This window comes from Perissodus microlepis, chromosome 23 (genome assembly GCF_051167445.1).
Source record: "Perissodus microlepis isolate ML-2025 ecotype Zambia chromosome 23, ASM5116744v1, whole genome shotgun sequence".
NCBI classification, from domain to species: Eukaryota; Metazoa; Chordata; class Actinopteri; order Cichliformes; family Cichlidae; genus Perissodus; species Perissodus microlepis.
The window spans coordinates 39,286,145-39,308,368 of NC_140482.1; the positions used below are offsets into that span (position 1 = coordinate 39,286,145).

General features: G+C 40.9%; 2 protein-coding genes across 5 annotated transcripts in view; both read left to right on the forward strand.

Annotated features, from left to right (window-relative positions):
- The window catches only part of LOC146362133 (guanine nucleotide-binding protein G(q) subunit alpha-like), a 35,714-nt gene extending 17,670 nt beyond the window's left edge, over positions 1 to 18,044 (forward strand). The window contains exons 2-8 of one of the 3 annotated variants that reach the window (XM_084920931.1): positions 2,449 to 2,633; positions 4,459 to 4,613; positions 5,999 to 6,127; positions 6,632 to 6,760; positions 10,006 to 10,135; positions 13,346 to 13,499; positions 13,793 to 18,044. In XM_084920931.1, the coding sequence (XP_084777057.1) occupies positions 2,449 to 2,633; positions 4,459 to 4,613; positions 5,999 to 6,127; positions 6,632 to 6,760; positions 10,006 to 10,135; positions 13,346 to 13,499; positions 13,793 to 13,983 (1,073 nt within the window). In that variant the 3' untranslated portion in view covers positions 13,984 to 18,044. The remainder of the gene's footprint in view (positions 1 to 2,448; positions 2,634 to 4,458; positions 4,614 to 5,998; positions 6,128 to 6,631; positions 6,761 to 10,005; positions 10,136 to 13,345; positions 13,500 to 13,792) is intronic. The other 2 variants (XM_084920930.1, XM_084920929.1) reach the window with 2 other exon arrangements.
- Positions 18,045 to 20,354: 2,310 nt separating this feature from the next.
- The window catches only part of tle5 (TLE family member 5, transcriptional modulator), a 55,240-nt gene continuing 53,370 nt past the window's right edge, over positions 20,355 to 22,224 (forward strand). The window contains exon 1 of one of the 2 annotated variants that reach the window (XM_084920992.1): positions 20,355 to 21,312. In XM_084920992.1, the coding sequence (XP_084777118.1) occupies positions 21,286 to 21,312 (27 nt within the window). In that variant the 5' untranslated portion in view covers positions 20,355 to 21,285. The remainder of the gene's footprint in view (positions 21,313 to 22,224) is intronic. The other variant, XM_084920991.1, reaches the window with a different exon arrangement.

A 22,224-nucleotide genomic window follows, 5' to 3' on the forward strand; every position in this document is an offset into this window, starting at 1 on the left:
GAACAGTAGGAACTGTTGAATTAAGCTGATCATGCCTGCAAGACATGCTTTTCTCCTCTGGCTGTTTGGGAAAGGCAAATAAGCTGGAATACACACACACACCCCAAATTCATAGGATAGCTGCACCTTTGCTTTTAAACTTACCGTATTGCTGAAGCCAAGGAGGTAAGAAAGAAAATGTGTACAGTACTGTCCCTCACAACCCACCAACACACTTCCCTTCTGTTCAACTCTTCAGTCAATAGGAGAGTGAACTCTCCAGGGCTGTCTTAACAATTGCTATTTATGTCCCTCTCTCAAAGTTTTCTGTTTTCTGCAGTGAAAAATCCTCTCTGGTTAGAAGGCAGGCAGTGCTCAGGGTACTCCTTCACTGTACGCGCGACTGTGCTCTTCATTCAGCGAGAGCAAAACTTGTCTCTCGGCATCCTTGGAAGGCATTTCAGCTACTATGTCTTGGGAATACGAGCTGTTCTTCAAAACGCAAAGTGCTTTCCATTATCTAATCAGCAACTACAGTTATGATTCAACATTGTAGCTGTAAATATCAATGTAGGCCTTTACACACAGCCTGCCTTCAGCCACTTGTGCTGAATGGTAGTGTAATTGTTAAGTTCTACTTTGACCCCATATTGAAATATTTTAACAGCTATCAAACTTTCTATTTGATCTTGTCATTTATGGCTTTAAGTTGAATGTTTTATTAAACTAACAATATTCCGGTACCGTGAAAATAAAGGTCACCTTACAGCCTGCTCTCTTGAGTTGTAGCTTTCCTTTACAGAAATCTGTAAATTAACTATAATGACGTAAGCTCAGAAATGTACAATTTATCTTATAGCTGAAGCCCTTTGGAATAGGAGGATAAAGACGGACCATGCAGTGTCGCGATTTGTGCACATCGTAACTGTAACAACATCTGGTTAAGCAGACTTGTGGACAAACCTGTAATATTAAAATTCTATAAGCTAAAGACTTGGTTAACACATGCTATCAGTTGCAGCTTATTTGAGATAAGTAAAGCAAAAATGAGACTGAAAGGTAGAGACCTGATAGAGCGTGTGCAGCTAAAACTGCAATGACTCAGACTTGAGTGCTGGGAGAAGTGAGATGGAGAGATGAGCGGTGGAGATCTCGATCAGGGTTGTAGAGGAAGAAAATAGATGGTGGAATGGGGGTGGAAGAGACGATTGCTCTGGAGAAAGCGCTGCATGGTAATACTGGAGGGTTAGTTTCGGTTAGGCTGCTAACTGCCTTGTCTTTTTAAATCTTACTCTTTGGGTTATGTCCGCAGCATACAAACCCTGATGCTTTCAGTCTGACTCCAAGCCCAGAGTGGTAGTTTGCTCACAGAATATGTCCATATAAAGATACAGAACCTGCTGTGGACAGTCTTGTGGGGAAGTTAAAGTGTGTGTGTGAGTGAGTGAGAGAGGGGGATCTGTGGGGTTATGTGTAGCTCCTTCTCTGCATGTGCAAGCAGGTTTTCTTGTCTGTGACTTGGTCTTTTTGTGTGTTTATGCACATGTGCATATGCATGATGAGTATGATACAAAATTGGAGAAGTGAACTCGGTGTACCCAGCTCTTTGAGCTGAGGTGAGCCATGCAGCCCTCGTGTGGTCAGTCGGGCCTTTTCGGGAACCACTGCCAAAACAACCATTGCACTGCATTGTTACATTGCACATTTCTGGACTGGAGGTAAGAAGACAATAGCTTGACCATAATTAACCCCAGAAACATCTATGTAGTTTAAGCTTTGTTTTTTAGAGCTGGAGAGTTATTTACAGTGAGTTATATAATGCTCAAATATCTCACCAGAAATGCATACACCCTGAACTGGTGAAGCAGAGAAGGGCTTGACATTGAGGTCTGGATTATTGCCTGTGGACACGATGGTGCACATTTCTTCTTGACCTCATGCATCAATGCTAAGATGTAGGTGGACAGACGAGGCCAGCCTGTTGCAGAGACAGACCAATTTATTGCCACAGAAATGAGTTATATTAAAAAAGGCTACTTTTAAACTAGTTTCTGGAATGCTTGGTTGACCTGTTGAAAACTGATTTGTACCCACAAGTCTTTTATTTTACTTCTTGCTTAGTTTGCTCTCAGCAAAAATACATTTTCAGGCTACATTACTATAAAATGGCAAGTGCAGAAGTGTTACATGGATGGGTTACAAATCATGTGTTATGGTTGATATTTGTATTTATTTGAATGGTTGCTTCCTCTAGATTTCAATTTGTGTAAATTAACGACTATCTCATTTGAATCTGTCTTTTCTTTTTTTCTTCTTCTTTTGTTAAATGTTTGCAAGAAAATAATAATGCTGCTGTAACTTTTGTTCCTAGGGCACACACAGCACACTGAAAGATACCTTTTACACCAGTTTGTCCATTCATAACAGTTGCTTTCAGCAGTTTGCTTACTGCTCCCATCTATTTTCCAGGTACTGGAGAAAGTGGAAAGAGCACTTTCATCAAGCAGATGAGAATAATCCATGGCTCAGGCTATACAGATGAAGACAAGAAGGGCTTCACCAAACTGGTCTACCAGAACATCTTCACCTCGATGCAGGCCATGATCCGTGCAACTGAGAACCTTAAGATCCCCTTCAAGTATGAACAGAACAAGGTGTGTATTATCAGGAGGCAGAAATGTATTGTTATAACATTTGATGGCCGCATCGGTGCATCAAGTACTTGTACTGGCTAATTTGCTGGGAACATGTGTGGGAAGATGAGCAGCAAGCAGATCTTAGTATACATCAAATATTGTGTATAACAGTTAATGTACCCATTAGTTTGTGAACACCTTTTGACATTAAAGCCTCTATGTTAGCTTTATTCTTTATTTATATATATTTTTTGAAATGCCATTTTATAGTATGTCATACCATGTCATCAATAATGTTAGCTAGCTTCATTAGCAAGCTGCATCCATAAACTGTGTGGCTGCATCACGCAGATACCTGCTAAGTAATGACTAAGAAAATACTAGGTTTTCACTCAGGAAAACTGCAGCAGAGACTTCTTGGGTGGGGTTTTACCACACAGCAAGCCATATTATTTGGAAATGGACTGGTATTTTATATAGCACTGTTGTAGTCTTAATGACCACTCAAAGGGCTTTTACACTGCAAGCCACAGTTAGTCATACATTCCATCTCATATCCACGGCCAATTTAGAATAAACACTAAACCCAACATGCTCCCTCTAAGCTGCGCGCGCGTGCGCAATTGCGCACTGCTGGGACGGTCTCTGCGCACAAAGTCTGCGTTGCGGACAAATAAATAAATAAATCTAACCTGAATTCACATTCGCATATACGGCTGATGTGGAGTGAAGCCACGTTAATGACAACGTGTACAACCACTGGAGATGTGAGCAGGACAGACGGAACAATTGACGGAAAAAGTGTGGACTTTATACCAGTTTTTAAATGTGTTGATAGGCCACGTAAAACCAGTTATGATAAAAATATATGCAATGTTTTGGTTTTTTTTTCCTGATTACTATAGTTGTTCATATTTACTGCGGGAAGAAACGGTAAAAACTGCGTTTTATAAGGAAAGCACTGGAAAGCACTCTCCACCTGTGAGTAAAAACAACATTTTAATAAACCATGTAACTTGGATAGATTCGATGCTGGCGTGACCACAGTGCACACTTCTGCTGTTGCTCACAGTGGTCCAAGGGACCGCTCAGGGAGTTTGTGTTCGCTCAGACACTTAAAAAATTAGAGGGAACATTGCCAACATGTCTTTGGACTGTGGGAAGAAGCCAGGGCAAGCAGAGGAAAGCCATACAGGCGCAGCGAGAACATGCAAATGCCACACAGAAGGCCAGCGAGACCATTTAAATTGGGAACCTTTTTGCTGTAAAGCAACATTGCTAACAATCCAAGAGCTAATTCCATCCTGCATTTATTTGGCAAATAATGGTGTTGAAATTGCTCCAGAACACACAAACGCTACGAAGTGGAGAGGCCCAGTTAAGTGTCTCAGATCAGCCTAGTGGATGGATCAGCTACAGCTATCTGTGTCTGCTTAATAGGCCATGCTGTAAGCCTTTATAAAAACCCAGATGGGTTTAAAAAATTCAACCTCTGTATAGTGATGAGAGGAGAAATGGGCTGAAACCAAAACGCTTTTTGTACCAGGCTCTAAACATGCTAATGTCATTCTTAAAGTTGAGCATTTTACCATGGAAGCCTATAGGGATGGACCTACTTATGGTGCCAGTCTTAGGTGGCCATTTAACAAACTTCAGGTTTTGGCGTTGTGTTGGCTTAAGAGTTTTCCAGAGGTGGAAAATAAATCCACAGTATTCTCCTGTCTGTTAACTCCACATGTGTTTAGGTACTTCAAATCATGAACTTTAATATGAAATAATTTTTAGAAATGCTGTGAAGCATTGCTTAAACATCTTTTTGTATGTTTTTGTTTTGTTCTTCCAGAACAATGCCCTGGTGGTGCGTGACGTGGACGTAGAGAAGGTTGCATCGTTCGATCAGCCGTACATTAGCGCGATAAAGATGCTGTGGGCTGACCCTGGCATCCAGGAAGCGTATGATCGCAGGAGAGAGTACCAGCTCTCTGACTCGACCAAGTAGTACGTCTGACATTTCATAATTTACTGAATGGCTATTTGCCTTATGTTTAAGCGGTGTGTAAGAATGCATGTTAGAATTTATATTTTTGTTTTCTAAAAATGACACAAAAGTATTGGGGGGGCAGACGGACGACATCCATTTGGTTGAAGCAAGAGAACAGAATTCAGCAGATGGCATGAGGAGATCTTGGCAGGTTTATAAATGATGGTAGTAATATATAGAGCCAATTCCAACCTGCATTAATCTATTTGAGCCAAATGTGGCTCCTTTGAACAGTTGAAGATTGGGATGAAACTGAAGCTTTGCATGATGCATTTATAGTGTAAGTGTTTTGTTAAGAAACAAACTTGTCATCCCCTTTCAGGGTTTCCATATTTTATGTTTCGGACTCATCTTAATATGGATTCCATTCATTTTTACACATGAATCAACACAAATGGGCAAGACAAAAGGTTTTTTACACTTAATAAAACAGAAATGTCAATTTGCATGAATACTTGGAGCATTTGCTATGGCAGGGGTCTACCTGTGGCTACTTCATTTCATTGGATAATTGTAAAATGCAAACTCCTAATTATAAATGGCCTCAAGTTTTAAAGAACTGTGTGTAGACCTGTAAAAAAATGATTGTCACAGTACAGTTCTGGACAATGAAAATCAAGAAAATTGTAAATGTCAAAGAGCAAAGTAACCTTTGGAAACCAGTCACTTAATTGGGCCACTTGCTCAAACTGAGGAGTCTGGGACAAAGAACTATCTTTACTAGCTTCTTTGTACATGTACAACCATCACTTTAGTGTTTTACCATGCAGGCCTTTATGGTACAACGGCCAGATCAAAGCTACTCATCTTTAGAAAGATGCTGGACTGTAGGAACTGAAACCTGTGGACACAAATGGGGTCATAAGGACGTGGGTTCAGACCTGAAGCTAAATGCTTAAAAAAAAAAAAAAAAAAGGATGAAAACATTTTCTAAAATGCGTGCGAAGCTTGGACAATCGAAGCGAGAGATCTGTACTGGAACAAAGGGGAAATGTAATTTTTCGAATTAAATGGCAAGGTTAAATTTACTGCATTTATATCGTGTTACATTCATGTTGGCTACTTTCATGTGCACATCTACCCAGCACTTTAAGTGCTTTGGTGCGTGAATGTGCATAACAACGTATGCATTGGTCCCAGGTGGAGTTCAGCATGCTGGATGCTTCGCTCTGCACCTCAGAAAAACAAGAACAAAAGAATTATTGAATCCATTTTAAAATGAGTCGAGCAACTCCAAAGGGTCTGACAATGAAAGCACTGTTCATGTGCATGTGGTCTTTTACTTGACAGTTGTGTCTCTGTGCATACATGTGCATCTGTTATGTTCCCTCCCCCTTCGCAGTTACCTTAACTATTTAGAACGAATATCAACACCAGGGTATGTACCCACTCAGCAAGATGTGCTGCGGGTCCGAGTGCCCACCACCGGCATCATTGAGTACCCATTTGACCTGGAGAATATTATATTCAGGTACTGGTGTCTAGTGCTCCTGCTGGTGTTACTGGTTGGCTAGCTGCAGAAAAGTTGGTCAGCCAGTTGGAAACCGTCGATGCCGCTATCTCAATCTACACTGTGTTGCACAGCAAGGCTCAGCACATTCCTGATGGTACACTCTCAAAGACTAGCCTTGAGTTTAAGCCTTAAGCTACAAGACTTTACACACATTCGTTTTTAATTTAACTTTAGACGCCGCCGCTTATCTTTTTAGAAACCTACAAGCCTTCACTTTGAGCTCTTTGACAGTGCGAAAAAGTTAAAACTGAGAATTATGTCTTTTAGAGCTGCCATCAAGGATATAGCTCAATTTCATTTGGAGGGGCGCTAGCGTGAAATGTCCCCCATCCACTCCTAACCCTCGGAAATCTTTGGTTGCATCTGGACTGGTGCACTTGCTTTTGGATGGGACATGCTTTATCTGCTGTATGCTTCACTTTCTTTCCTCCCTCTGTCTTTTGTTGTCCTTCTTGTCTCTAGCTATCTAAGTGATCTGGATCGTATTGCTGACCCGTCCTATCTACCAACCCAACAGGATGTGCTTAGGGTTCGAATCCCAACCACTGGGATCATAGAATACCCTTTCGACTTGCAAAGCATCATTTTCAGGTAGAAGATGACATACATTATCTTGACACAGATTTTAAAGGGATTGGGTATACACAATTTGGGTTAAAGTGTTTTGTCTCTATTTGTAAGTTGGCGCTCAAAGTTGGATTATAACCATGATCTATCCTACGGTGCATTATCCTGATACCATTATCAATTAATAAGTCAACAGAAACTTGATCTGCTAGTATACCTACAGCTGATGATCTAAAGATTTAGTCGTTATGGTAAAGTTTATTTTGCAACATTTAATATTAAGTCAAAAACTGTACACTTTCTATCATATCATTAGCAATCCCAGTCTAATTTCATACTATGCATGTGTGGAAATGTGTGATCAGAACCAACTGTACCACCTGCAGCTGACTGATCTGCTTCAGGGTGCAGTTTTTGGTGCATGTCAAGGATAATCACAGATAATTTGAGCTTCATCTAAACAGCTTTCTCTCCACGACTCTCCGTGACCTCTCGCTCATTGAAAATGTGAAAGTATTCAGTGCGGGATTTCCATCTGCAGTCTAAAGTAAAGGATCACAAGAAGATGTCATCGAACGGGACTGATTCCAAATCGTTGTTTCTATCACTTGCTGTATGTGCTCCATCGTTTCATTACTTCCTTGAGAAATCCTCATGCACTGAAAGACCAGTGCTGAAGATCCTCGTTCAGTTAACAGTCACATTCTCTAACCTCCATGACAAGCATTTTACATTTACTGCAGCTTCTTTACAGTAAAAGGCACGCAATCTCAAATCGAATATTTTAAACACAAAGCAAGAACAATAAAAAGTTGTTTGTACGCAGTTTAAAATTGTGATTTCTGGATTGTATGCATACAATAACTTTGCTTAGGTTATTAATGCTTTTTATTTAGATAAGACTTAGATAAGATGGAAAGGAAATGGGAGATGGGCATGTAGCAAACTGGCTGGCTGGTAGTGGAACTGGGTACTTGGTTGTTGAGAGCATTTAAGCCTATGTAATATGTACCCTAACCAAATGAAGTATAATTTGTAATAAAAATGGCTCGAGATAAATGAGTCACAGGGAAAAAAATGCTGACAAATGACATTTCTGTTTTTTAAAAGGCTCGGGCTCCAAGGCTGTATTATTACATCTTAGTCCTCCTCAGTTTCTCTGTAGTCCTGACGTGGAACCTGGAAAACAGGACATAGAAACTAAATGTCTTAGGACCTGCCACCAATACGTACAGGCGCTTCCCTTCCTCCTCCTGTTAAAAAAGGATGAGCAGATTGATGGACCCAGGAAACGCAAGTGATTACAGAAGAGTGCAAATCGATAGGAAGCCATCATGTCAGCCCCCTCCTACGCTTGGCAAGGCTAGAAATAACTCTGCTTGCAATGAGGCTGTGTTGAAGAGGTTCCCAGCAGCCCTGCTGCAGATGGCCAATAGGCTCTACTCTGCTTGGCTGTGCTGATGATGGTGAATCACTGCATGTTCTCAGTGACATCAGGTTTTTTGCTGAGACTGAAGAAGCATATTAAAAAATATATATGCATAGGAAAAATGCATGTGAAGAGGCAATAAATGTCAGGTTTTAATGGAAGAAGAGTGCAATTACAAATTGCTAATTTGGTGATTTCTGCAGTGGAGCATGCAGCACACTTGATGCAAGACAAGTTCCTCAGCTCAGTTTGTTGTAAACATGATTATATTCTTCACACCTGAGTGTGTGGAGGTCTGCTTTTGTCCAAGTGATGAATACTCTCATCAGTGGGTGAATAGGAGGCTCATTGAAGACGCAGCGTGTCCCTCAACGTTACACAACAATGCAACAGTTATGTCACCAGGTGGACTCTAAGCTGACTTGCTGCTTGGGAGGACTAACTACTCATCCATAGTGCTCACATGTGCATCTGTAAGCAATAATCGCATGTAGGACTCCAAGGATACTTGCAGCTGACAGGGGTGCTGCTGCAACAAGGAGTCCTTTCATGATGGACCTCTCCATGAGGCCCGTTTCTTTTCTTTTTCTTTTTTTTTTTCATCATAATTGGCTTTTGAAGTAATATCCAGCATAGGAGAGCTTATGGAACTAAGTAGGTCACTCATCCTTGCTAGAGGAAAACAAAGGAGGTCATTTAATATAAAGGAGTTTTATTTTAGGCTTGCTTTTGGAGGGCCCCATTTATCAATGCCGTCATTTCTTCTGGCAGACTTGCTCAGTTCACCTTTGTCTCATCAAACTTTCACTGTGTCATATGTTATTTAAATGGAGCTGAGACTTAACTTTCTGGCCCACTTTCATTCTTACAGTGCCAGTCAAAAGTTTGGACACACAAGAATGGGTGGGTGTGTCCAAACTTTTGACCGGCACTGTATCGAGCACCAAAGGTTCTTCGTTGTTTCTACATTTTCATTTTCTTGATTTGTATTTTTTTATTTATTTATTTTTTGGAAGAGCCCAGAGCCAAACAGAAGTGCTTTTTAATCCATGATCCAGATCTCCTGACCTTAGATTTAAAGCCAACACGATGAGCCTTAAAGAAATTTCCTCCATCTTCTTACTTTTCCCCCTTCCCGATTATTTAAAATAATCATTTCCTAATTCTGCATTCTTGTTCCTCCCCACTCTCTGTGCTCCTCTTATATGCCTTCACATTTAGCACCTTATTGACACCACACACTTTAGTTATACTGCATGGATTCTATTGCATTGCGCTTTTCAGAGGAAGATGGTGTTTGTATGTGTGCATACACTTCCTCATGCTTCTTTTGGTTCACCTTGGAACATTTTCCCCTGTCATTAGACAGTGCAAATTCATTTCTTTTTATATTGGGTTGCTTGGCTTGAACTGCATTACTACAATTTTTATTTTGAAATGAGCTTCCGTTGTAACCACAGCGTCCTTGAAATCTATTGACTGGCCACTGAAAATGACAAATTTAGAATCCTCTTTGCACAGATCCATTTTCTGAAATGTATTTCTGTCCTGACGTGCTTCAGATCCATGTCTTGTTCCTGGCTGAATCACTTCAGGATTAAATATTAATATTTAATTTATTTGTAACGCATGTGGCTGAACACGTTTTCAGGACATGCGTACCCCTGGCGTTCTGTAGTTCAGGTCTTATTTGATTAAAGTAGCTCAAAGATTTAACGAATGTTAAAGTGGATGCTGAGTATAATATTTAGTGAGTTAGAAAACTATACCCAGTAAAGACTTGCAGCTAATTAAAATTTTTCTTTCCCCTCTGCCCTTCATCCCATCATGTTCCAATCAGGATGGTGGATGTTGGGGGTCAGAGGTCGGAGAGGAGGAAGTGGATCCACTGCTTTGAGAACGTCACCTCCATCATGTTTTTGGTTGCTCTCAGCGAATATGACCAGGTCCTGGTGGAGTCGGACAATGAGGTGAGACAGAGACTTGTAATTTCACACAACATTTTGATGCTGTGCTCTTAATAAACTTTAAAGTTCGTTTTGATATCAAGATATTTCCAGAATTTTGCAATTGTGAGCAAGCTCGGGTTTGTGTACTTAAATTATTGGGGTGCTTGAATAGTAAGCAGAGCTTATAGTCTTACTTTAAAGTCCACTGAGGTGCCAGTGATGCGAATTTCATCATCGGAAGTTAGTGCGAGAGTTCATGTGGACATCACGTGCCTGTCCATTTTTGTCCCCGCACACACTCGTCCAGAGAAATTATTAGTTATTATTTAATTAAATAAAGATGCCCCCTAGGCAGTGTGCCTCAAGCGCATACATAAGGCTGCTTTTATGCTTACCCCCGTCGAAAACACGGAGTTGCGCATGCTGAAAATTGCAATTTCTCTTTCTAACCTGCGGCGTTACGCTGCGGCTGCTGCCGCAGCTGGGTTGAAGCCATCATCCGCCATTCTAATGATATTGGTAGACAAGCTCAAAGTCACAGAGTAGACAGAGGGAGATGTTACAACACTTTGTAAAAATGAAACTTTGTGAGGTTCCAGTTTTGACTTCTTCCAATATCATGTGGCGGTTATTGTCTGAGTAGTGAAACCTGTTGTTCAGGAGAACATTGGAGCCACCTGTGGCTTAATAGCAGGCATAAATAGAACTGACTGTGTGATGTTGTGACTGTGGGTGAAGTGACAAATACTGAGGGTGTACTGGCACCTTAAGTATAACAAGAATGACTTTTTAGCCATCGGGTCTCCAGCTGTGCATGTCCACGATGGAGTGCAAGTGCATTTATTTAGATTTTTGCAGCTCACAGCTGTAGGTTTAACTTTTTTGTTTACTCCTGCTGCACTCATCAACTGCTTTCCAGTAAAACACCTCTGCAGCTGTACTATGCAGCGCCAGTTAGCTTGTTTTAACAGCAATAGTTGAGCAGTAACAATGCAAATGAACAATTATTCAATGACTCCTTTTGAATTGGAGAAAGTTTAGTAGGTAGTTGTGGTTAATACATTTACCTAATGTGCAAAGCTTCAGGAAGGGCGTCTTTTGTTTAAAAAGAAGAAAAACTACCAAATCAAACATCTTCTGTGGTGACCCCATATGAACATAGGAGCAACCAAAGAAGCTTTCAAGAGAGCACTAAGCAGGTCATCAGACTAACTCGTATGTCCGCATGAATGAGACACAATTTATCAAATCTCTCACAACAAACTGGACGCAGGTCTTCTGTTTATTTCAGGGATATTTTGCCCGTGTCGTCAGCTTTGGCTTCTGACTGTTCAGATAGAATTATCGCTAATAAAGCTAATGTGATCAGCCTCTGTGTGCCCTCTGCTCCTCTCTGACAACAAACCCTTTCTCTGACCTGGTCATATGATAAACCAAACCCAGCTGCCAGCTGTGATGCTGTACATCAGTATAGCAGCTGCTGCAAGTCAAGTATCCCAGGGTCCAGTCGTCTGGCTGCTCTGTTACCAGTTTAACTGCACACACGTATAGTGCCAGTTCAGGCACCTCACTGGACAGACGGATCTACTGGACGGGGATGTGGTTTAATTTTTACAGTCATTTTTCCCCCCCTTTAATGTTCAGACTCTAAGAGGTAATACCAAACACCAGACAATCATGATGCTATTATTAAACTTGTTTAATGAAAGGTTACCAGCTAAGACAAAGCTTGGCAGACTTCAGTGTGCAGAGATTATCCTGCTGTGATGACAAGCTCAAGACTGAGAGTTTGACCCTTTTGGACCAGTTCAAGCCTGACAGGAGTTTTCTTTGCCTTTGATTTCATCGAGTCTGTCCAGGATTGTCTCGTGTCTCGCCATGATGTAATGAATGACCCTGCATGAGTAACGCTGGCAAGGATTTTTAAATTTAAGGGTTGTTTTTTTTTTTTTAAATCTGAGAGAGCCAGACGATGTCTAATTTTTCTAAATTCTGTGTGTGCGTGTCACATTTTTTCAGATTTGTTTGAATAAGTTAATGCACGGTAAAGGAACTGGTTTTAATCAGAGTACAGTTTCAGATTAATCTTTAGGCATACTGATTTGGTTGATTGAATAGAGGTGGTTGTTAATTAGTTTCAGTATTAACACCAAACATGAAGTTAACAGGTGTACTAAAGGGGCAACCATGAGACGACCCCCAGAATGCTTTCACAGGTTACTGATAATTTTTAGTGCGTGTGCGCTTCCACCAGTGTTACCAATTTGAAAGGATCTTGAGAAAGTGTGGAGAATGTTATGCTGCCTGTAACATTGATCAGCATGGCTGGTTTAGTGGTCAGAGATGGTCTGGGGAGGCACATCCATAGAGGGGTGTACACACCTCTGCAGTCTAGTCATCTGCACCCCGACTGCCATTAGGTATCAGCATGAAATCTTTGGACCTACTGTCAGATCCTATGCTGGTGAAGTGGCTCCTGGGTTCCTCCTGGTGCACGACAGTAGCTGGCCCTGTGTGGAGAGACTAAGCAGGCAGTTCCTGGAAGATGAAGGATTTGATACCGCTGACCTGCCCCCACACTCGCCTGCTTTAAATCCAACAGAACTCCTCTGGGACATTGTGTTTCGATCCGTCTGACTCTGTCAAGTCGCCACGATGTTGTCAGGCATGCATACAAGAATGTGAGGGCCATACAAACTGCTGAGTACCGTTTTTGAGTTGCTGCGTCAGGCTAGTGCATTTTTCAAAATTTCATTGCAGCATTTTTACTCCTTAGGCATGAAAGACTGATGTAGGGTATTGTTGTCACCTGGTTGGCTGGACAGCATGGACGCTGAATTTTGAGCACAAGAACTCAAACAAATTGATGTAGGATTTTCAAGTTGATACCATGAGTACATCTGCTAAACTCAAAACAAGTTCAAATATTGGTGAAGGTCAGAGGTCACTGTAAATATTCTGAAACTCTAAAGATGAGACCTGTTTTTCAATTGAAATAATAAGTGTATCTACTAAAAATCTCAGATTACAAAGCCACTGTTGCCAAAAGCACTTGCAAGTTACACTGTCATCGTTACTGACCTTTATTAGAAAGAAACAGAAATGCCATATAATTGCAGGTTTTGGATAAATGGTCTGCTTTACAATTTGGTTGCTTTCAGTGTTGAGTGAATCTGAAAGTGAAGCGTTCTGAACACATCGCTCTCTTTAACGTCCTTGTTTCGTTGTTAGAACCGCATGGAGGAGAGTAAAGCTCTGTTCAGGACCATCATCACATATCCCTGGTTCCAGAACTCCTCTGTGATCCTGTTCCTTAACAAGAAGGACCTGCTGGAAGAGAAGATCATGTATTCTCACCTGGTTGATTACTTCCCAGAGTTTGATGGTAAGGAGTTGACTTGTAAACAAGAGTGTTTCAAAGAGTGAAGGATGTGATGTGCACGCTTGAGGTTTTTTTTTTTTTGTTTTTTTTAATTTTTTTTTTTATTGTAGACTGACACCTTATGGCCATGATGCTGTACTACAATACAAACTAATATATTCCTGTAAAATGTCACATCGCTCTCTTATTGAGCAACCTGTCACCCAAGTGTCTTTTATTTTTGTTTTAGTGAATCCTTTCCTCCTCGCTCATTCATAGCGAATACATTTAACTACACCACTCTGTCCTCCTTCCAGGTCCTCAGCGGGACGCGCAGGCAGGTCGGGAGTTCATCTTGAAGATGTTTGTGGACTTGAACCCAGATAGTGACAAGATAATCTACTCCCATTTCACGTGCGCCACCGACACGGAGAACATCCGTTTCGTCTTTGCGGCCGTCAAAGACACCATCCTGCAGCTCAACCTCAAAGAATACAACCTGGTGTGAAGGAAAATTGGAAAGACAGATGGTTAGAGTGCAAGCAAGACACCCACAGCCCCCACACTCAATGCAGTGTCCACATCTGCATGAAATGTACTCGTAAAGAGATGAGCATTGCTTTGTGCTTTTACCAGACCAACACTATCCATATTCTGCCCTATCTCTTCACTCAGACCCTTGGTTGCTGTTTTGCCCAGTTTTAAGGACTCTGTTTTTTTGGTTTTATTAACTGCTTGTCTTGCACAATCACACATGAAACACATTCAGATATAACACTCCCTCCATTTGTCACCTCTTGGGAGGTTGTTCTCTACTCCGGCGCTCCTCGTTCGGCCCTTGCCGTGGCTCACGTTTTTCTTTCTCTACACTACAGTCTCACTTGCGCTCGTGTGTCAGAGGTGGGTAGAGGACCATCTCCCGGTAGACTAAGCTTTTACGGACAAAGGGCTCTCTCCCATAGTTATTTAACCCATGCATGCTATACACTACAGCCTGAGGGCTTGAGGCCAGGTGGCACACACTGGACTCTGCTCATCTGCAGAGGGTAACGAATTAATCAGACAGTGCTGGGGTGCAGAGAGGTACTTGGTTCTCCTGGGTCTTGAATTGTCCATGATGTGTTCTTTTAACTCTTTCTGGGGGGTTACGTGCCCTAAATGAGAGCATAGAAGCTCTGTTGAATGTAAATAAAGTTTTCATGCTGCTCACACAGAGTGAGTGCTACACAGAGATGACTACATGTTCTCTTTTGACTTTCAATATTTTAATCTATATTAACGTCATTAATTCTTCTGTTGTTCGCTAATTAAACCGATCGACGACGACTACTCAAAGGAACCCTTTCAGGAGTGGTCAGGTTCTGTTTATTATTCAGTGCCCCTGATTTTATACTGAGACAACACTACCAGTATTTTACGTACTGTACACCAGCTCCCCTGTAATTCTCTATCACTTTGCCAAATTAAAACCACCTCCATTTTTCTGTAAATACAGTAACATTGCCAGTATCGTTTTAATCCCTTAACTAGTTCAGATACTAAGAAACATATTTGGGAGCTGGTTTTTGCCAAAAACTAAGTGAAGGTTTTCTCCCGAGTTGGATCGTTCCAGATGTTTAACAGCGTAACACCTCACTTTGTGTGGCATTTCTTTATGTTGTCTCAATCACACGTGTAACAGTACTGTGATTTTTATTTGTGTGAGGATAACTTTCTTGTGCACAATGTGTGAATGATGGCATCAGATTAAACTGGTGCAGCAGTCATATTTTGGATGAAATAAAGCTTTTGCGCTGCCAGTTTGCTTCAGTCACAACTTTGGTTATGATCATGCAAATGGCTTTTTCCTCTCCTGTAATCGCCTTCATTTTTGCCATATTAATCAGCCAACATTTGATTAAACTGTCACAATCATAAATTTTTCTTTTTTTTTTTTTTGTATGTCTAATTTATCAATTGGATCTATTTGTTATTGATATAGTAAATGAGACGTTGTCCCTAGTTTCAGCTCTTTTGTTTTTGTTTTTTTTGTTTTTTCAACATCAAAGTTGGGAGTAGATTTTATACTGCTGTAAAATATCAAACTATTTTATGGACAAGTGTTCTGTTTCTAATGATACTTCATATATTTAGTTGTTGCAGTTCTGTTTTTGAAGTGCTTGACATAGGAAAAAGGAAAAAAAAAAAAAGGTTTCTGTGTCAGGTTTGTGCTTTATGCAAATAGGAAAATGAAAAACAGACAAAAAATTACTTGGTGGTTAAATATTTACTGTTCAGAGATGCTTGTACTTTTTGTAATCTTTAAGGATATGCGTTTGCTCTTGGTACCAATCCCATATTGTGCGTCTTGCCCGATAGTAGTTTAAATATTCCATAAAGCCGAGAGTTGATATGTGGCTTTTTTGTTTTTGTCTTCACTATGTAATTCAGGTAATTTTTCATGACTTTCTCATCACAAGGGCTACTCTTAGCAGCTTTGGTAGAAATGGAAGGAATCTGAATGGTGTAGAGCAAAAGGCGCAATTAATTAGCCGGGAGGGTGCCTGAATCAGGAGCGTGTTGACATCCTTTTGAGAGCAGCAGTCCACAGAAGCCTGATAGACGGCTGGTGGCCGTTTAGGTACCCACCCCCCCACCCCCCGTTTTTTTGTTTTTTGTTTTTTTTTTGTTTTTTTACCTTCAAGAGAATAACTAAAGGAAGTTGGGTTTCTTAAGTTGCAATAGGATGTTTTTAGTGTCTTTTCTATTCGACCTTATCACCCAGGTGATCCCATTATGAATTATGTGCTGAAATCAGCGATGCAAAGTTTTCCTCTGTGCTTTTACATATTTGCCTCTTCATTGGTAGTGTTTTCATGCTTGACTTTGACACTGGCTGCATGGGGACGGGAGGGGGAGAGAGAATGCTGGGATATTTTGACCTTAAGTGCACATTGAAAGAGGCGGCAGGGGCAGATTAAACTTACCCTGCTGGACTGTAATCTTTACTTTGTTTTAGATGGTAAATGGTTAATCTTTGGTGCTTCAAGAAACATTTCAAAGCCTTTATTTTTGACCCACTTGCCCATGTGATGCTGACTGACTGAAGCTGGCCTTTTGGATGCCACAGAAAGGCACGTTCAGGAAACGCTGTTCCCTTGAGCCGTGGCTTGCAACCTTGAGAAAATACTGTCCTGCAGACGGTAAAAACACGAAACGAAGGTTGTGTTCAGCCTCTGGTGTCAGCAGGGTGGCGTCGGTTTCCACTCGCTGACGACGTGGATTTTTACGCTAACACAGAGTCCCATGGTTACACTACCAATGACCAGAGCCGTCAGAAAAGCCGGTTCGGTTATTTTTAAAAATCCTTTTCTTTTATATCTACTTTGCTTTATTCTACACACAATGCATTTTAACAAAGACTCACATGACAATCCAGTACAAAATGGTGTGCCAAGCAAATTCTGTGTTAAGCAAAAGCTTCAAAAACCTGTTTATAACTTGACCCAGGCCTGTGCAGTGAAAGTTATTGCAGCATTTAATTGAGTCTTACTTGTGGTTTTAGTTTGCAAATGAAGCTTGCATGTTGAGCCTCATTTCTTTCTTCTTTTTTTTTTCTTTTTAAATTGTATTTATTGAAAAACTTGCCAGATGAAGGTACTGAAATGGCCATTGTGTTTTTGGTGGTTGAATATGCTGCGTGTTTACATCTGCCATTCTGCGCTCTCTCTTATCTCCTTTATTTGATTGGACTGTATTGTTTCCCTGGGTCAAAGGCACTGAAAATACACCGCTGCAATGGGCCTGCGTTCATGCAACTTGTCCATTCAAGCACGCTCGTTGGTACTCTGAGGGGTGTGTGTGTGTGTGTGTGTGTGTGTGTGTGTGTGTGTGTGTGTGTGTGTGTGTGTTGCTTATGCTTGAGGTCCATTCTGGTTTCAGGGATGGATATAGTGATATTAAAAAGCTCTTTGCATCTTTTTTTTCTCCCCTTTTGTAAGGTTGACACACCGTATTTAGGACCACCTGACATGATTTTTCTTTTCAGACAATTCAAATTTTGTGTAGTGGTGTACAAATTGAAAGTAATGTATTTTTTTTGTTTGTTTGTTTGTTTTAAAGTATACCAAATGTAAATTCTGTACAATGAGTGTGCCAATCCCCTTTTCTTTGTAAAGCCAGACTCTTAACAAGTGCCAATGTTGTGGAAAAAATTCAGAGGACCTGTGGATTTCGTGGTCCAGTTTTTAAAGCAAACACTAAGTGTGTGATTTAATTAGCAAAAAGGACAGTTTTATTCTATATTTAAGATTAATGATGAACTGCTGTTTTTAAAAATAAGTGTCATTTTAACTGCATGCATTTTGTCAGGTTGGGGGAGGGAGTGGGGGGTGAGATACTCTATTCATGCAACGCCCTCGAGAAAAGGGTCCTAATGGTTTATTGATTTACAGTATTTTAGCCATATTTCTCTATTTGTATGTTTCATTTCAACCACTGTTGCCTGAACCTCATTCATACATGATGATTTTTACATAGCCTTCTCCTTTAAATGTTTTAAATTGGAATAAAATATGTTCCTATACTCTCTTCTTGCATCCCTGTACTTTTATTCTCAAGTATTTTTTAAAATAGTGACTTGAATATTCCACCATTTAAGGTCTTGTGTAATTTCTGAATGCATTTTATCCACATGGATTGGAAAATAAATAAATACTGGTGCCCTTTGGAAAGCAGCGACCTCTCTCTGCAGTCTTAAGGTAGGATACTGTTTAGTGAAAATGGATATTAACAAACAAGTGCTCAAGTGACTGGGTAACATTAAATCATTTTGACTCTTGAAGGTAATCGCACACTACTTTTCACAAAACTATTTTGATAACACAGCACACATATTTATTTTTAAATTACTTTTAGCGCCTTTTAAATCTTAGATTAAGACGTCCTAAAATGGGTTTTGAAGTATGGAAATCCCAACTTGTGAAATGCATATAAATATATATATTCAGTATTTGGTTCAGCCTCATTTACCATGAGTTACCCCAAATTGATGCAGTGGATACGATCAGCGTGTGCCGCTGCGGAGGTGTTACTGAACCAAAGTTTGATTTTTCTTATCCTCCTCTCTGTGGGGTTTGAGTCAGGTGTGTGAGCTGGCCAATCAAGTACAGTAATAAGATGGTCAGCAAACCATTTGGTGGTGGTTTTAGCACTGTGGGCAGGTGCTGTGTCCTGCTGAAAAAGGAATTTAGCATCACCGTAAAGTGCTCTAAAATATTGTCATACGCTGTGTTGACTTTGGACTTGGTAAAACGCAGCAAGCGCCAACACAAGCAGATGACACCTCAAATCATCAGACTGGAAAACGTTCACTGGACTTCAGACGCCTGGATTCTGAGCCTCGCCTTTATTTTCCAAGAGAAAATGTGCTAACTGAACAGTTCTTGTTGTCTTTAGCCCAGGTAAGATGCTGTATAGACGCTGTCACTGGCTCAGGCGTGGTTTGATATTAGGAAAGTACATGAACGAGGTGCTTGATGCTTATTTTGTTTCTAAGGAGCCAGACTTTATTGCAATTTTTAAAGTGGTCTTGAATAGTTTCTACAGCTGATGCTTTTTCAGTCTTGTCCTTGACCATTTTCAGAGGAATATTATTTTTTGTTTTGTTATGCCACTTAACACTGACCTATGAATCATTCAAGCATACAAAAGGCCCCTAACTGAAGGGATGATACACAGTTGTCTACACATAACAGACAACTTGGCAAATAATCAGTTTTAAAGTGTATCTTTGAGCACTTTGTTGCCACCAGTCTGACGCAAAAACAAATAAACTCTTTGAATTTTAAGATGACAGTTTCACAGCTATAAGTGTTTTGCCCTAAAAGGTGATTCAAAGAAAGCCAAAGAGGCTTCACACTGTTGAAGAACAAAGGTGGTCAAACTACAGACTGAATTTCAAGCTTCCAGACTGTTTTTGCCTCGCATACAGTATTTCCATGCATGTTTCCACTTCGGTGCAGTCACTTATTGAATTGTCCCATTTTTCCTAACAAAACAAAGCAACGAGGGCTGATTCAGAACTTTTGCATCTTACCGTAGAGTTAAGGAATTTTCATAACTTCACTCTTAAAAGTATAAAACACACTCGCTGTGGTTCTATTAAGTTCTATGCCCAGAACTTTGAATTTAAAGGTAAATAACAGTCATTTGCTCCCAGTAGAGTAGAGAGTTCACATAATAGATTTCTTCAGTTCAGCTCTCTACAACAGGGATGTCCATTTTACATCGTTTACTTTGATATTACGTGGGCCGAACCAGTGAAACTTCTGTTTCTGTCAGTGCAAAGTAGTTTAATTACACATTTAATCCCTGAGATATCTTAATTTAAGAAAAAAGAAGTGCAATTTAAGCACTTAAAATTCTCAGCTTTTCTAACTCTGTCAAGTATGACTGCTTGATGTATGAATTGTAAGTGTGGACCTGCTTTTTAAAAAAGTTTCTGTAGTAGTTTAAAAAAACAACAACTTTTCAGTTACATTATTGTCTGTGTACTTTGGGGTAGTGTGAGTGGACATAGGGGAGTTCTGTATCAGTAGGAGGTTGTAAAAATGTAAGTCTAAATTTGATTCCCTCATTCAAATGTTTCAAAGCCATTGATGGGCTGGATTAAGTGGTTCTCGGACCGATTCTTGTCCGCGGGCTGATGTTTGTCTAACAACTAAAAGCTATTTTTTAAATGTTAGATTTTTTAATGTAATAATTGCTCGTTATTCTTGGCGATAAACTATGGCACACAAACCTCCAGTGGTGAGTGGGGCGAGCCTGTGTGTGCTGACCTGTCCGCATGAGGCGCTGCTTGCTCAGACTTGGGCCTGCTGCTGTAGATCCGCGGGGTGTAGAGCTGCTCTCCGCGCATCTATCCGTTGTGTTTCTGTGTGGGGCGTTCAGCCCAGCAGCGTCGCCTTTGCCTACCCACCAGCTTCGGGAAGGGGCTGACTTTCTGGCTCCGCTGCCGATCCTCCCGCACTCCCTCCGTTCAAGAGGGGATAAACACTGAGAGTTAAAGTCCAAGCCGGGCAGCGTTGCAGTTTCAGCGTTAGCGGCGATTTTAATTTATTTTTATCCCCCCTCCCTCTCTCTCTCTCGCTCCCTCCACTCACGCGACTCAATTGTTGCCGTTGGACCAAACGGGATTGAACTTGAAACGAACCCGCAGACATTTTGTTATTTCTGAGATTTCTTCTTCACTTTTTTCATCCCTGTGGCGGCAGCTGGCTGCGGGGAGCGAGCTGCGAGCTGTGAGGGGGCCAACGGCACGAGGCGAAACACGGTCGGCGTTCACCTTCCGCGCCACTCGCGGGCTGCATCAAGACATTTACTGCACGCACGGCGTTATTAATTTACCTGCGCTGAGCTCGCGACGCTGCTGCTCGTGCGTTAAAGCGGAAAGCTTACAACGGCGATGAATCATTTTGACTGACAGCTTTTGAAGAATTAGCTAGCTTTAGCCAGCACTGATGGTGCTTTCCTGCTCACGCTAAAGCAGTAAATACGGGGTCGGGACAACCCAGATAGGACACCGACTCTTTTGCCTCTCTAACGGCCGCAAAGTGCATCACTTATAACCGGCTTAATTTTATATTTATTTATTTTGTGTAAAAGAGGTGGTGGGGTGGGGGGAGTCCCCTAGCTACTGTTAGCTAGTCATCCTGCTAACGCTGGACAGCTCCTGTGTACGGCTGGGCTAGCTTTGGACAAAAGAAAGAGCAACGCAAGGGGAAATATAAACATCGTGTTTAGGAAGGAGAGCAACAAACAAGGAACTGACATGATGTTTCCACAATCAAGGCACTCAGTAAGTGGCTTTTCATTTAAGCACTGTTGTCTGCTACGTGTTTACGCATGCAGGTTGAGTCGGGGAGAGAGGAGATTACGCATGTGACTTGTTTCTTGGCTGCAATTAAACAGAGTTGCGTTTTTTTTTGTGAGAAGAAGCAGCGTTTGTGGGGCAGTAGCACAGTGTTGGTTTCTAACTGCCACCGTTTAGTTCTGTAGAGGACGTGTGGACTCGACATGGCAGTATTTGTAATATTTGCATTGAAAAGCTGTTAAACTTTTTTTTCTCCCAGATGATTGCACTGAAAATCATCCAAATCAAACACCTCAGTTGAATGCTGTCACGTTTCATAACCACACGCTGCTTTCACTTCCTTGTGCCATTTAGTTTCATTCTCCAAAATGCCAAAAAGCAGGCATTTAGGCAAATTGAGCTGTGCACTGTTACATGCAGGTGGGTGATTTTTTTTTTTCTATTTTATTTATTTATTTATTTTTATGAGTGGAAAATGCACATCTCTGTTCTCCTAAATTCCAAGTTTCCATGGTAACAGATACTAGTCCAGGGCATGCATTCATCAGTGAGGAAGACTCTCAGCCCTTTGGTCAAACATTTATGTTTAGTGACTGGCAGAACTGTGTCACCTGTCACTGCAGTTGTGTCAGTATGGCTTTAGAGCCCTGATTCTATTAGCTAGAAAATTAAATTAAATAAGTATGTTTTTTCATTCTTTCTGGGCTTACATGTGACTTAAAATTACATTGGAAACCTTCTCCATTGTGTTATGAGAAACCTTTTGATGGCCTCCAGTTTTTGCCCCCTGCAAAGGTGAAAGTAACAGAGTGATAGATCCAGGTAAACACAACAAACAGCAAAAAGACTTTTGCTTCGCTGTTATGAATCATGCCCTCTGTTTTTCTCTGGCAACAT